This window comes from Oncorhynchus kisutch, unplaced genomic scaffold, assembly GCF_002021735.2.
Source record: "Oncorhynchus kisutch isolate 150728-3 unplaced genomic scaffold, Okis_V2 scaffold1728, whole genome shotgun sequence".
Taxonomy (NCBI): Eukaryota; Metazoa; Chordata; class Actinopteri; order Salmoniformes; family Salmonidae; genus Oncorhynchus; species Oncorhynchus kisutch.
This window is the reverse complement of record NW_022263673.1, coordinates 15,001-31,608: the sequence shown is the minus strand read 5'-3', so window position 1 is coordinate 31,608 and position 16,608 is coordinate 15,001. Positions and strand designations below refer to the sequence as shown.

The 16,608-nt window shown below is 48.5% G+C and overlaps 1 protein-coding gene across 2 annotated transcripts in view; it reads right to left on the bottom strand.

The window, feature by feature from the left end:
- LOC109888382 (DNA topoisomerase 3-alpha) overlaps nt 1-16,608 on the bottom strand; it is a 35,282-nt gene that overhangs the window by 5,093 nt on the left and 13,581 nt on the right. Inside the window, exons 4-12 of one of the 2 annotated variants that reach the window (XM_031818942.1) lie at nt 16,405-16,479; nt 16,229-16,311; nt 12,958-13,168; nt 9,376-9,561; nt 8,095-8,224; nt 4,673-4,786; nt 2,855-3,020; nt 2,607-2,753; nt 324-446 (exon numbers count right to left, since the gene is read on the bottom strand). In XM_031818942.1, coding sequence (XP_031674802.1) covers nt 324-446; nt 2,607-2,753; nt 2,855-3,020; nt 4,673-4,786; nt 8,095-8,224; nt 9,376-9,561; nt 12,958-13,168; nt 16,229-16,311; nt 16,405-16,479 — 1,235 coding nt within the window. The remainder of the gene's footprint in view (nt 1-323; nt 447-2,606; nt 2,754-2,854; nt 3,021-4,672; nt 4,787-8,094; nt 8,225-9,375; nt 9,562-12,957; nt 13,169-16,228; nt 16,312-16,404; nt 16,480-16,608) is intronic. The other variant, XM_031818943.1, reaches the window with a different exon arrangement.

Here is a 16,608-nt window from a genome sequence, read left to right as displayed (position 1 = left end):
ACCATCTGTAACAGACGGCCCTGAACGTTAGAATGGGTTTAATGAACCATCTGTAACAGACGGTCATCAGGGCCTCGTCCACTCTGAAACTGGAGAGATTCCTCAGATTGGCTTCAAAACTCAGTTTGCTATCAAGGACAGTAGCAAGATATCTGTACTGATGTCTCCATCAGGACTCTTTGATGTGGCTGTCTCCACTACCATCAGGGCGGGCAGGCAGACAAGCAGGCAGACAGACAGACAGGTATAACAGACAGACAGACAGACAGACAGACAGACAGACAGACAGACAGACAGACAGACAGAGACAGACAGATACCTACATGTGAACGGGGCGGGGCTGACAGGTGGGACAGACAGACTCGTCTCTGTTGACCTCTAACACCGTGTCCGGAAACCACACGGAACACTTGCATTCTGGGTAACCAACGCAGGACAGGTACTTCCTGTTAGAGAGAGAGGATTGGAAGATATTGGATAGCAGAGAAGCAGACTATGATTGTATACCCTCCAAGACTTTGGGTAAAATGTTGTGAAAGTGGTCAAAATGTCAGTTTGGAAAAGTTCAGAGAAAAAGTTGTTGAGGCAGAACAACAGAACGAACCTTCCTTCCCCAAAACAGAACAAACCTTCCTTCACAACAACAAAACAAACTGTCCTTCACAACAGAACCAACCTTCCTTCACAACAAAACTAACCTTCCTTCCTTCCTTCATAACAACAAAACAAACCTTCCTTCATAACAGAACCAACCTTCCTTCACAACAACAAAACAGTCCTTCCTTCACAACAACAAAACAGTCCTCCCTTCACAACAACAAAACAAACCTTCCTTCACAACAACAGAACCAACCTTCCTTCACAACAGAACCAACCTTCCTTCCTTCACAAAAACAAAACAAACCTTCCTTTCCTCCTTCACAACAACCAAACAAACCTTCCTTTCCTCCTTCACAACAACCAAACAAACCTTCCTTCACAACAACAAAACACACCTTCCCTCCTTCACAACAACAAAATGAACCGTCCTTCCTTCCTTCACAACAACAAAACAAACCTTCCCTCCTTCACAACAACAAAACAAACCTTCCCTCCTTCACAACAACAAAACTAACCTTCCTTCACAACAACAAAACACACCTTCCTTCCTTCACAACAACAAAACACACCTTCCTTCCTTTACAACAACAAAACAAACCTTCCCTCCTTCACAACAACAAAACGAACCTTCCTTCCTTCACAACAACAAAACAGTCCTTCCTTCACAACAACAAAACAAACCTTCTTCACAACAGAACCAACCTTCCTTCAGAACAGAACCAACCTTCCTTCACAACAACAGAACCAACCTTCCTTCACAACAACAAAACAAACCTTCCTTCACAACAGAACCAACCTTCCTTCACAACAACAGAACCAACCTTCCTTCAAAACAGAACCAAACTTCCTTCACAACAAAACAACTCTTCACAAACAGAACCAACCTTCCTTCCCAACAGAACCAACCGTCCTTCACAACAGAACCTACCTTCCTTCACAACAACAGAACCTATCTTCCTTCACAACAACAGAACCAACCTTCCTTCCCAACAGAACCAACCTTCCTTCCCAACAGAACCAACCTTCCTTCCCAACAGAACCAACCTTCCTTCCCAACAGAACCAACCTTCCTTCCCAACAGAACCAACCTTCCGTCACAACAGAACCAACCTTCCTTCACAACAGAACCAACCTTCCTTCACAACAACAGAACCAACCTTCCTTCACAACAGAACCAACCTTCCTTCATAAAGTTTGTCTCCCCCCAGTCTCATCCCTCCCCCCAGTCTCCACCCTCCCCCAGTCTCCCTCCAGTCTCCACCCTTCCCCAATCTCCACCCTCCCCCAGTCTCCACCCTCACCCCAGTCTCCACCCTTCCCCCAGTCTCCACCCTCCCCCAGACTCCACCCTCCCCTCAGTCTCCACCCTCCCCCAGCCTCCCCCGTCCCCCCGTCTCATCCCTCCCCCAGTCTCCCCCGTCCCCCAGTCTCATCCCTCTTCCCAGTCTCCACCCTCCCCCCAGTCTCCACCCTTCCCCCAGTCTCCCCCGTCCCCCCGTCTCATCCCTCCCCCCAGTCTCCACCCTTCCCCCAGTCTCCCCCGTCCCCCAGTCTCATCCCTTCCCCGTGTCCACCCTCCCCCAGTCTCCAGTCTCATCCGTCCCCCCAGTCTCCACCCTCCCCCAATCTCCCCCGTCCCCCAGTCTCATCCCTTCCCCCACTGTCCTCGTCTAATCTGTCACCCCCGTCTCCACCCTCCCCCCAGTCTCCACCCTTCCCCCAGTTTCCCCCGTCCCCCAGTCTCATCCCTCCCCCCAGTGTCCACCCTCCCCCCGTCTCATCCCTTCCCCCAGTATTCTCGTCTAATCTGTCTCCCCCGTCTCCACCCTCCCCCCAGTCTCCACCCTTCCCCCAGTGTCATCCCTCCCCCCAGTGTCCTCGTCCCCCCGTCTCATCCCTCCCCCGTCTCCCCCGTCCCCCAGTCTCATCCCTCCCCCCAGTGTCCTCGTCCCCCCGTCTCATCCCTTCCCCCAGTGTCCTCGTCTAATCTGTCTCCCCCGTCTCACCCATTCCCCTCCTTCCTCCTCCGCAGCACCATGTCCCGCCCACACTGAGGACATTTCCTGACTGGGAGGGGCATTTCCATATCCTGCTGCTCTGATTCGCTGAACTCCTGGGCCGCGCCCAGATAGATAGACAGAGCCTCGTCCAACCTGAGAGACGACAAGAAATGACACATTACAACTGCCGTGTGTCTGTGTGTATACACTGTGCGTGTGTGTATATACACGGTATGTGTGTGTGTGTGCTTCACCTCTTGGCTTTCTTAACAGACTCTACGAAGACCGACTTGTATTTGTGAATGTGGTGTCTCAAGACGCTCTGTTTGTCCTTCCTCCCCTCCGATACCAGCTTCAGGTCCGCCTCCAGCTCCGCCCGCAGGTGTGGCTTAGACATCTCATACCCCATGGAGTTATAACCTACAGACACACATTCACTTCGGAGTCATTTAGCAGACTCTCTGATCCAGAGCCACTACAGTAGGGAGTCATTTAGCAGACTCTCTGATCCAGAGCCACTACAGTAGGGAGTCATTTAGCAGACTCTCTGATCCAGAGCCACTACAGTAGGGAGTCATTTAACAGACTCTCTGATCCAGAGCCACTACAGTAGGGAGTCATTTAACAGACTCTCTGATCCAGAGCCACTACAGTAGGGAGTCATTTAACAGACTCTCTGATCCAGAATCACTAGTGAGTCATTTAGCAGACTCTCTGATCCAGAGCCACTACAGTAGGGAGTCATTTAACAGACTCTCTGATCCAGAGCCACTACAGTAGGGAGTCATTGAGCAGACTTTCTTATCCAGAGCCACTACAGTAGGCAGTCATTTAGCAGACTCTCTGATCCAGTAGTTCCTTCCCCCCATACCTACCCTCCACCAGTCCCCAGTACCTACCCTCCACCAGTCCCATTCCCCCGTACCTACCCTCCACCAGTCCCCAGTACCTACCCTCTACCAGTCCCTTCCCCCCGTACCTACCCTCCACCAGTCCCTTCCCCCCGTACCTACCCTCCACCAGTCCCTTCCCCCCCATACCTACCCTCCACCAGTCCCTTCCCCCCATACCTACCTCCACCAGTCCCTTCCCCCCTGTACCTACCCTCCACCAGTCCCTTCCCCCCGTACCTACCCTCCACCAGTCCCTTCCCCCCATACCTACCCTCCCCCAGTCCCTTCCCCCCCGTACCTACCCTCCACCAGTCCCCTGTACCTACCCTCCACCAGTCCCTTCCCCCCGTACCTACCCTCCACCAGTCCCTTCCCCCCCGTACCTACCCTCCACCAGTCCCTTCCCCCCAGTACCTACCCTCCACCAGTCCCTTCCCCCCAGTACCTACCCTCCACCAGTCCCCTGTACCTACCCTCCACCAGTCCCTTCCCCCCGTACCTACCCTCCACCAGTCCCTTCCCCCCAGTACCTACCCTCCACCAGTCCCCTGTACCTACCCTCCACCAGTCCCTTCCCCCCGTACCTACTCTCCACCAGTCCCTTCCCCTCCGTACCTACTCTCCACCAGTCCCTTCCCCCCGTACCTACCCTCCACCAGTCCCTTCGCCCCGTACCTATCCTCCACCAGTCCCTTCGCCCCGTACCTATCCTCCACCAGTCCCTTCCCCCCATACCTACCCTCCACCAGTCCCTTCCCCCCGTACCTACCCTCCACCAGTCCCTTCCCCCCGTACCTACCCTCCACCAGTCCCTTCCCCCCGTACCTACCCTCCACCAGTCCCTTCCCCCCCATACCTACCCTCCACCAGTCCCTTCCCCCCATACCTACCTCCACCAGTCCCATCCCCCCGTACCTACCCTCCACCAGTCCCTTCCCCCCCGTACCTACCCTCCACCAGTCCCTTCCCCCCGTACCTACCCTCCACCAGTCCCTTCCCCCCGTACCTACCCTCCACCAGTCCCTTCCCCCCGTACCTACCCTCCAAACCCACCCCCCTTCCCCCGTAGGTACCCTCCACACCCAACCCCTTCCCCCGTACCTACCCCCAACCAGTCCCCGGACATACCCTCCACCAGTCCCCGGTACCTACCCTCTACCCCCTTCCCCCAGTACCTACCCTCCACCAGTCCCATCCCAAGCTCTCCTGGTAGAAACCTCTGATCAGCTGTTAGTCCCACGTACATACGGCTCTTTATGGTCTCAATGTGATCTGCGTGGGTGGCATCCGTACCTGTTAAAACACACTGCAGTTAACCACTAACAAAACACACTGCAGTTAACCACTAACACACTGCAGTTAACCACTAACACACTGCAGTTAACCACTAACACACTGCAGTTAACCACAAACACACTGCAGTTAACCATTAACACACTGCAGTTAACCACTAACACACTGCAGTTAACCACTAACACACTGCAGTTAACCATTAACACACTGCAGTTAACCACAAACACACTGCAGTTAACCACAAACACACTGCAGTTAACCACTAACACACTGCAGTTAACCACTAACACACTGCACCACTAACACACTGCAGTTAACCACTAACACACTGCAGTTAACCACTAACACACTGCAGTTAACCACTAACACACTGCAGTTAACCACTAACACACTGCAGTTAACCACTAACACACTGCAGTTAACCACAAACACACTGCAGTTAACCACTAACACACTGCAGTTAACCACTAACACACTGCAGTTAACCACTAACACACTGCAGTTAACCACTAACACACTGCAGTTAACCACTAACACACTGCAGTTAACCACTAACACACTGCAGTTAACCACTAACAAAACACACTGCAGTTAACCATTAACACACTGCAGTTAACCACTAACACACTGCAGTTAACCACTAACACAATGCAGTTAACCACTAACACACTGCAGTTAACCACTAACACAATGCAGTTAACCACTAACACACTGCAGTTAACCACTAACACACTGCAGTTAACCATTAACAGTTAACCTGATTCAGCTGTGTGTGTGTGTGTGTGTGTGTGTGTAGTGTGTGTGTGTGTGTAGTGTGTGTGTGTGTGTGTAGTGTGTAGTGTGTGTGTGTGTAGTGTGTGTGTGTGTAGTGTGTGTGTAGTGTGTGTGTAGTGTGTAGTGTGTGTGTAGTGTGTGTGTGTGTGTGTGTAGTGTGTGTGTGTAGTGTGTGTGTGTGTAGTGTGTGTGTGTGTGTTATTATTATTATTATTTACCTTTATTTAACCAGGTAGGCAAGTTGAGAACAAGTTCTCATTTACAATTGCGACCTGGCCAAGATAAAGCAAAGCAGTTCGACAGATAAAACGACACAGAGTTACACATGGAGTAAAAACAAACATACAGTCAATAATGCAGTATAAACAAGTCTATATACAATGTGAGGTGAGAAGGGAGGTAAAGGCAAAAAAGGCCATGATGGCAAAGTAAATACAATATAGCAAGTAAAATACTGGAATGGTAGTTTTGCAATGGAAGAATGTGCAAAGTAGAAATAAAAAATAATGGGGTGCAAAGGAGCAAAATAAATAAATAAATTAAAATTAAATACAGTTGGGAAAGAGGTAGTTGTTTGGGCTAAATTATAGGTGGGCTATGTACAGGTGCAGTAATCTGTGAGCTGCTCTGACAGTTGGTGCTTAAAGCTAGTGAGGGAGATAAGTGTTTCCAGTTTCAGAGATTTTTGTAGTTCGTTCCAGTCATTGGCAGCAGAGAACTGGAAGGAGAGGCGGCCAAAGAAAGAATTGGTTTTGGGGGTGACTAGAGAGATATACCTGCTGGAGCGTGTGCTACAGGTGGGAGATGCTATGGTGACCAGCGAGCTGAGATAAGGGGGGACTTTACCTAGCAGGGTCTTGTAGATGACATGGAGCCAGTGGGTTTGGCGACGAGTATGAAGCGAGGGCCAGCCAACGAGAGCGTACAGGTCGCAATGGTGGGTAGTATATGGGGCTTTGGTGATAAAACGGATTGCACTGTGATAGACTGCATCCAATTTGTTGAGTAGGGTATTGGAGGCTATTTTGTAAATGACATCGCCAAAGTCGAGGATTGGTAGGATGGTCAGTTTTACAAGGGTATGTTTGGCAGCATGAGTGAAGGATGCTTTGTTGCGAAATAGGAAGCCAATTCTAGATTTAACTTTGGATTGGAGATGTTTGATATGGGTCTGGAAGGAGAGTTTACAGTCTAACCAGACACCTAAGTATTTGTAGTTGTCCACGTATTCTAAGTCAGAGCCGTCCAGAGTAGTGATGTTGGACAGGCGGGTAGGTGCAGGTAGCGATCGGTTGAAGAGCATGCATTTAGTTTTACTTGTATTTAAGAGCAATTGGAGGCCACGGAAGGAGAGTTGTATGGCATTGAAGCTTGCCTGGAGGGTTGTTAACACAGTGTCCAAAGAAGGGCCGGAAGTATACAGAATGGTGTCGTCTGCGTAGAGGTGGATCAGGGACTCACCAGCAGCAAGAGCGACCTCATTGATGTATACAGAGAAGAGAGTCGGTCCAAGAATTGAACCCTGTGGCACCCCCATAGAGACTGCCAGAGGTCCGGACAGCAGACCCTCCGATTTGACACACTGAACTCTATCAGAGAAGTAGTTGGTGAACCAGGCGAGGCAATCATTTGAGAAACCAAGGCTGTCGAGTCTGCCGATGAGGATATGGTGATTGACAGAGTCGAAAGCCTTGGCCAGATCAATGAATACGGCTGCACAGTAATGTTTCTTATCGATGGCGGTTAAGATATCGTTTAGGACCTTGAGCGTGGCTGAGGTGCACCCATGACCAGCTCTGAAACCGGATTGCATAGCAGAGAAGGTATGGTGAGATTCGAAATGGTCGGTAATCTGTTTGTTGACTTGGCTTTCGAAGACCTTAGAAAGGCACGGTAGGATAGATATAGGTCTGTAGCAGTTTGGGTCAAGAGTGTCCCCCCCTTTGAAGAGGGGGATGACCGCAGCTGCTTTCCAATCTTTGGGAATCTCAGACGACACGAAAGAGAGGTTGAACAGGCTAGTAATAGGGGTGGCAACAATTTCGGCAGATAATTTTAGGAAGAAAGGGTCCAGATTGTCTAGCCCGGCTGATTTGTAGGGGTCCAGATTTTGCAGCTCTTTCAGAACATCAGCTGAATGGATTTGGGAGAAGGAGAAATGGGGAAGGCTTGGGCGAGTTGCTGTTGGGGGTGCAGTGCTGTTGTCCGGGGTAGGAGTAGCCAGGTGGAAAGCATGGCCAGCCGTAGAAAAATGCTTATTGAAATTCTCAATTATGGTGGATTTATCAGTGGTGACAGTGTTTCCTATCTTCAGTGCAGTGGGCAGCTGGGAGGAGGTGTTCTTATTCTCCATGGACTTTACAGTGTGTAGTGTGTAGTGTGTGTGTGTGTGTAGTGTGTGTGTGTGTAGTGTGTGTGTAGTGTGTGTGTAGTGTGTAGTGTGTGTGTAGTGTGTGTGTGTGTGTGTAGTGTGTGTGTGTAGTGTGTGTGTAGTGTGTGTGTGTGTGTGTAGTGTGTGTGTGTGTGTAGTGTACCGATGCCGTGTTTCTCCATCAGTGATATGAGGTCTGCCTCCGTGAGGAGTTGAGGAGGTGAGGTCTGGCCATCCAGCATCTCTATCGCTGATGGCTGGAACTGGCTACCCTGCTCATACACTGGGATCACCTGCAACACACACACACACACACACACACACACACACACACACACACACACACACACAGTCAGATTAACAAACAAACATTATGTGGAGTCCCCCAGTGGCTCATAACGGGACCCTCATATATTCAACATGATAAAGACCCCCCCCCCAGGGGGTCATAACGGGACCCTTATATATTCAACATGATAAAGACCCCCCCCCAGGGGTTCATAACGGGACCCTCATATATTCAACATGATAAAGACCCCCCCCAAGGGGTTCATAACTGGACCCTCATATATTCAACATGATAAAGACCCCCCCCCAGGGGTTCATAACGGGACCCTCATATATTCAACATGATAAAGACCCCCCCCCCAGGGGTTCATAACGGGACCCTCATATATTCAACATGATAAAGACCCCCCCCAGGGGTTCATAACGGGACCCTCATATATTCAACATGATAAAGACCCCCCCCAGGGCTTCATAACAGGACCCTCATATATTCAACATGATAAAGACCCCCCCCCAGGGGGTCATAAGTGGACCCTCATATATTCAACATGATAAAGACCCCCCCCAGGGGTTCATAACGGGACCCTCATATATTCAACATGATAAAGAGCCCCCCAGGGGTTCATAACGGGACCCTCATATATTCAACATGATAAAGACCCCCCCCAGTGGCTCATAACGGGACCCTCATATATTCAACATGATAAAGACCCCCCCCAGTGGCTCATAACGGGACCCTCATATATTCAACATGATAAAGAACCCCCCCAGGGGTTCATAACGGGACCCTCGTGGTAAATGACCCCCCCCACCTTAGTGCTCCAGCGGTCGTAGGGGTATGACCCCCCCCCCCTCCCCCAGGGGTTCATAACGGGACCCTCATATGACCCCCCCCCCCCCGGGGGTTCATAACGGGACCCTCGTGGTAAATGACCCCCCCCAACTTAGTGGTCCAGCGGTCGTAGGGTTATGACCCCCCCCTCCCCTCGGGGGTTCATAACGGGACCCTCGTGGTAAATGACCCCCCCACCTTAGTGCTCCAGCGGTCGTAGGGGTATGACCCCCCCCCTCGTGGTAAATGACCCCCCCACCTTAGTGCTCCAGCGGTCGTAGGGGTATGACCCCCCCCCCCCCTCGTGGTAAATGACCCCCCCACCTTAGTGCTCCAGCGGTCGTAGGGGTACACGTCCAGGTAGTTCCTCCTGATGATCATGAGGCCGTTTGCGGAGAACCTCTCGTGAGCCATTTCCACCTCGACCACCGTTTCCTGCCCCACAGCATCAAGGGATACGCACGCCAGGAAGTGACGCACAATGAACTCATACACACGCTGCTCGTTGCCCTGGAGACAGAAAACACATTTCAGATCTAGCCACTAACCATCAGGATAGTCAACTCAGGAACCCGGTTGGTGTACTTGGTGTAGATACAGTTGAAGTCAGAAGTTTACATACACTTAGTTTGGAGTCACTAGTGTCCCGATGTCTCCATGTCCCTAGATACAGTTGAAGTCAGAAGTTTACATACACTTAGGTTGGAGTCACTAGTGTCCCGATGTCTCCATGTCCCTAGATACAGTTGAAGTCAGAAGTTTACATACACTTAGGTTGGAGTCACTAGTGTCCCGATGTCTCCATGTCCCTAGATACAGTTGAAGTCAGAAGTTTACATACACTTAGGTTGGAGTCACTAGTGTCCCGATGTCTCCATGTCCCTAGATACAGTTGAAGTCAGAAGTTTACATACACTTAGGTTGGAGTCACTAAAACTAGTTTTTCAACCACTCCACACATTTCTTGTTAACAAACTATAGTTTTGGCAAGTCGGTTAGGACATCTACTTTGTGCATGACACAAGTCATTTTTCCAACAATTGTTTACAGACAGATTATTTCACTGATAATTCACTGTATCACGATTCCAGTGGGTCAGAAGTTTACATACAGTAAGTTGACTTCATGAGCTACCCCAGTTCTGTACTCCATATTTCTCTGTGTACAATAAACATTTTGGTTCATTCATCCCTGCTTCCTCTTCAGAGTCCGTTCTTGGGTTCCCCCGTTTCACTCCGCGTAACAATAAACACCATGGGACCACGCAGCCGTCATACCGCTCAGGAAGGAGACGCGTTCTGTCTCCTAGATATGAACATACTTTGGTGCGAAAAGTGCAAATCTATCTCAGAACAACAGTTAAGGACCTTGTGAAGATGCTGGAGGAAACAGGTACAAAAGTATCTATATCCACAGCAAAACGAGTCCTATATCAACATAACCTGAAAGGCCGCTCAGCAAGGAAGAAGCCACTGCTCCAAAACCGCCATAAAAAAGCCAGACTACGGTTTGCAACTGCACATGGAGACAAAGATCGGTACTTTTTGGAGAAATTAAGTGGATTTATTGAAGCAACATCTCAAGACATCAGTCAGGAAGTTAAAGCTCGGTCGCAAATTTGTCTTCCAAATGGACAATGACCCCAAGCATACTTCCGAAGTTGTGGCAAAATGGCTTAAGGACAACAAAGTCAAGGTATTGGAGTGGCCATCACAAAGCCCTGAACTCAATCCTACAGAACATTTGTGGGCAGAACTGAAAAAGCGTCTGCGAGCAAGGAGGCCTACAAACCTGACTCAGTTACACCAGCTCTGTCAGGAGGAATGGGCCAAAATTCACCCAACTTATTGTGGGAAGCCTGTGGAAGGCTACCCGAAACATTTGTTAAACAATTTAAAGGCAATGCTACCAAATACTAATTGAGTGTATGTATATATATATAATTGTAGTGTGTTGGTGTACTTGGTGTATATATATATATATACACCTGTAGTGTGTTGGTGTACTTGGTGTATATATATATATATATACCTGTAGTGTGTTGGTGTACTTGGTGTATATATATATATATATACCTGTAGTGTGTTGGTGTACTTGGTGTATATATATATATATATATATATATACAGTGCCTTGCGAAAGTATTCGGCCCCCTTGAACTTTGCGACCTTTTGCCACATTTCAGGCTTCAAACATAAAGATATAAAACTGTATTTTTTGGTGAAGAATCAACAACAAGTGGGACACAATCATAAAGTGGAACGACATTTATTGGATATTTCAAACTTTTTTAACAAATCAAAAACTGAAAAATTGGGTGTGCAAAATTATTCAGCCCCCTTAAGTTAATACTTTGTAGCGCCACCTGTCGCTGCGATTACAGCTGTAAGTCGCTTGGGGTATGTCTCTATCAGTTTTGCACATCGAGAGACTGACATTTTTTCCCATTCCTCCTTGCAAAACAGCTCGAGCTCAGTGAGGTTGGATGGAGAGCATTTGTGAACAGCAGTTTTCAGTTCTTTCCACAGATTCTCGATTGGATTCAGGTCTGGACTTTGACTTGGCCATTCTAACACCTGGATATGTTTATTTTTGAACCATTCCATTGTAGAATTTGCTTTATGTTTTGGATCATTGTCTTGTTGGAAGACAAATCTCCGTCCCAGTCTCAGGTCTTTTGCAGACTCCATCAGGTTTTCTTCCAGAATGGTCCTGTATTTGGCTCCATCCATCTTCCCATCAATTTTAACCATCTTCCCTGTCCCTGCTGAAGAAAAGCAGGCCCAAACCATGATGCTGCCACCACCATGTTTGACAGTGGGGATGGTGTGTTCAGGGTGATGAGCTGTGTTGCTTTTACGCCAAACATAACGTTTTGCATTGTTGCCAAAAAGTTAAATTTTGGTTTCATCTGACCAGAGCACCTTCTTCCACATGTTTGGTGTGTCTCCCAGGTGGCTTGTGGCAAACTTTCAACGACACTTTTTATGGATATCTTTAAGAAATGGCTTTCTTCTTGCCACTCTTCCATAAAGGCCAGATTTGTGCAATATACGACTGATTGTTGTCCTATGGACAGAGTCTCCCACCTCAGCTGTAGATCTCTGCAGTTCATCCAGAGTGATCATGGGCCTCTTGGCTGCATCTCTGATCAGTCTTCTCCTTGTATGAGCTGAAAGTTTAGAGGGACGGCCAGGTCTTGGTAGATTTGCAGTGGTCTGATACTCCTTCCATTTCAATATTATTGCTTGCACAGTGCTCCTTGGGATGTTTAAAGCTTGGGAAATCTTTTTGTATCCAAATCCTGCTTTAAACTTCTTCACAACAGTATCTCGGACCTGCCTGGTGTGTTCCTTGTTCTTCATGATGCTCTCTGCGCTTTTAACGGACCTCTGAGACTATCACAGTGCAGGTGCATTTATACGGAGACTTGATTACACACAGGTGGATTGTATTGTATCATCATTAGTCATTTAGGTCAACATTGGATCATTCAGAGATCCTCACTGAACTTCTGGAGAGAGTTTGCTGCACTGAAAGTAAAGGGGCTGAATCATTTTGCACGCCCAATTTTTCAGTTTTTGATTTGATAAAAAAGTTTGAAATATCCAATAAATGTCGTTCCACTTCATGATTGTGTCCCACTTGTTGTTGATTCTTCACAAAAAAATACAGTTTTATATCTTTATGTTTGAAGCCTGAAATGTGGCAAACGGTCGCAAAGTTCAAGGGGGCCGAATACTTTCGCAAGGCACTGTATATATATATATATACCTGTAGTGTGTTGGTGTACTTGGTGTATATATATATATATATACCTGTAGTGTGTTGGTGTACTTGGTGTATATATATATATATATACCTGTAGTGTGTTGGTGTACTTGGTGTATATATATATATATATACCTGTAGTGTGTTGGTGTACTTGATGGGGTGTATAGGGGGGTGAGCCTGATCTGTCTTGGTGCCCTGCCGTGGGTTGGGTCCCCCTGGCTGCTCCATCACCCCCCTAGCGAAGGCCCCCCAGGAGGGGCTGTGTGTCTGATGCTCCACCAAGGGGCCCAGGGCCAGGTCCTTAGGAAACAGGTTGGTCTCTGTACGCGGATAACTGATTAACCTAAACACACAGAGATGAAAATATTACCACACACCTCTACAACTGATGAGGGGGGCCTTCACAAGCATCCTGGGACACCCAGGTTTCACTCTCCCAGTTCCCAAAAGCCTGGGGACCTTGCTAACAGAAAGATGATTAAAATCCTGGGGAACTTGTTAACAAAGATGATTAAAAGCCTGGGGAACTTGTTAACAGAAAGATGATTAAAAGCCTGGGGAACTTGTTAACAAAGATGATTAAAAGCCTGGGGAACTTGTTAACAGAAAGATGATTAAAAGCCTGGGGAACTTGTTAACAAAGATGATTAAAAGCCTGGGGAACTTGTTAACAGAAAGATGATTAAAAGCCTGGGGAACTTGTTAACAGAAAGATGATTAAAAGCCTGGGGAACTTGTTAACAAAGATGATTAAAAGCCTGGGGAACTTGTTAACAGAAAGATGATTAAAAGCCTGGGGAACTTGTTAACAAAGATGATTAAAAGCCTGGGGAACTTGTTAACAGAAAGATGATTAAAAGCCTGGGGAACTTGTTAACAGAAAGATGATTAAAAGCCTGGGGAACTTGTTAACAGAAAGATGATTAAAAGCCTGGGGAACTGACCAAGTGGCAGTAGCTTACCAGAGTACCAGCGCTGAATGCCAGCTCTCCCATTCAAATGCACTATCCTCCACTAACGTCCTCCAGACCTGCGACACTAACGTCCTCCACTAACGTCCTCCAGACCTGCGACACTAACGTCCTCCACTAACGTCCTCCAGACCTGCGACACTAACGTCCTCCACTAACGTCCTCCACTAACGTCCTCCAGACCTGCGACACTAACGTCCTCCAGACCTGCGACACTAACGTCTTCCAGACCTGCGACACTAACGTCCTCCACTAACGTCCTCCAGACCTGCGACACTAACATCCTCCAGACCTGCGACACTAACGTCCTCCAGACCTGCGACACTAACGTCCTCCAGACCTGCGACACTAACGTCCTCCAGACCTGCGACACTAACGTCCTCCAGACCTGCGACACTAACGTCCTCTACTAACGTCCTCCAGACCTGCGACACTAACGTCCTCCAGACCTGCGACACTAACGTCCTCCAGACCTGCGACACTAACGTCCTCCAGACCTGCGACACTAACGTCCTCCACTAACGTCCTCCAGACCTGCGACACTAACGTCCTCCAGACCTGCGACACTAACGTCCTCTACTAACGTCCTCCAGACCTGCGACACTAACGTCCTCCAGACCTGCGACACTAACGTCCTCCACTAACGTCCTCCATTAACGTCCTCCACTAACGTCCCCCAGACCTGCGACACTAACGTCCTCCAGACCTGCGACACTAATGTCCTCCAGACTTGTGTAGTGAATAGGGCTTAAGGTCTAGAGTTTAGGGAGTATGGTCTAGGGAGTAGGATCTAGGGAGTAGGGTCTAGGGAGTAGGGTCTAGGGAGTAGGGTCTAGGGTCTAGGTAGTAGGGTCTTGGACGTAGGATCTTGGAAGTAGGGTCTAGGGAGTAGGATCTAGCGAGTAGGATTTAGCGAGTAGGGTCTAGGGAGTAGGGTCTAGGGAGTAGGGTCTAGGGAGTAGGGTCTAGGGAGTAGGGTTTAGGGTCTAGGGAAAACCCTCACCCCTGTGTGTAGTGAGTAGGGTCTAGGTTTTAGGGAGTAGGGTTTTGGGTCTAAGGTTTAGGGAGTAGGGCATAGGGTTTAGGGTCTAAGGTTTAGGGAGTAGGGTCTAAGATTTAGGGAGTAGGGACTAGGGTTTAGGGTCAAGGGTTTAGGGAGTAGGGACTAGGGTTTAGGGTCTAAGGTTTAGGGAGTAGGGACTAGGGTTTAGGGACTAGGGACTAGGGTTTAGGGTCAAAGGTTTAGGGAGTAGGGACTAGGGATTAGGGTCTAAGGTTTAGGGAGTAGGGACTAGGGTTTAGGGAGTAGGGACTAGGGTTTAGGGTCAACGGTTTATGGAGTAGGGCATAGGGTTTAGGGCATAGGGTTTAGGGTCTAAGGTTTAGGGAGTAGGGACTAGGGTTTAGGGTCTAAGGTTTAGGGAGTAGGGTCTAAGATTTAGGGAGTAGGGACTAGGGTTTAGGGACTAGGGACTAGGGTTTAGGGTCTAAGGTTTAGGGAGAAGGGACTAGGGTTTAGGGTCTAAGGTTTATGGTTTAGTGAGAAGGGTTTAGGGTCTAAGATTTAGGGAGTAGGGACTAGGGTTTAGTGTCTAAGGTTTAGGGAGTAGGGTTTAGGGTCTCAGGTTTAGGGAGTAGGGACCAGGGTTTAGGGTCTCAGGTTTAGGGAGTAGGGTCTAAGGTTTAGGGTCTAAGGTTTAGGGAGTAGGGACTAGGGTTTAGGGTCTAAGGTTTAGGGAGAAGGGACTAGGGTTTAGGGTCTAAGATTTAGGGAGAAGGGACTAGGGTTTAGGGTCTAAGGTTTAGTGAGTAGGGTTTAGGGTCTAAGATTTAGGGAGTAGGGACTAGGGTTTAGTGTCTAAGGTTTAGGGAGTAGGGTTTAGGGTCTCAGGTTTAGGGAGTAGGGACCAGGGTTTAGGGTCTCAGGTTTAGGGAGTAGGGTCTAAGGTTTAGGGTCTAAGGTTTAGGGAGTAGGGACTAGGGTTTAGGGTCTAAGATTTAGGGAGAAGGGACTAGGGTTTAGGGTCTAAGGTTTAGTGAGTAGGGTTTAGGGTCTAAGATTTAGGGAGTAGGGACTAGGGTTTAGTGTCTAAGGTTTAGGGAGTAGGGTTTAGGGTCTCAGGTTTAGGAAGTAGGGACCAGGGTTTAGGGTCTCAGGTTTAGGGAGTAGGGACCAGGGTTTAGGGTATAAGGTTTAGGGAGTAGGGTCTAAGGTTTAGGGTCTAAGGTTTAGGGGGTAGGGACTAGGGTTTAGGGTCTAAGGTTTAGGGAGTAGGGTTTAGGGTCTAAGGTTTAGGGAGTAGGGTTTAGGGAGTAGGGACTTGGGTTTAGGGAGTAGGGACTAGGTAGGGACTAGGGTTTAGGGAGTAGGGTCTAAGGTTTAGGGAGTAGGGACTAGGGTTTAAGGAGTAGGGACTAGGGAAAACCCTTACCCCTGTGTGTATAGTTTCTCAGCGATTTTCATGGTCTCTTTGGCGCCGATTCTCAACTTCCTGGAAACCAGCTTCTCCATTTCCTATTGGACCAGACAACAACACAGGCAGACCATTGGTCAATAGACAGAAAGTGAGTGTGTGTATATATATATATACGTGGCGTGTGTCCTCACCACTGTGTCCAGGGGCAGCGGCCTCCACTTGCTTTTGGGTTTACTGGTTACCGAGGTGACGGTTGCTATGGGATCCTAGGAATTCAGGTCATTACATCATCATCACCGTAACAGTTAAGATTAGTATTTAATAGAGTCAGTAACATCAAAAATCTGTCAACTTCAGCTGACACATGGGCTGCAAGTTGTGAGGGAGCGTGTAAC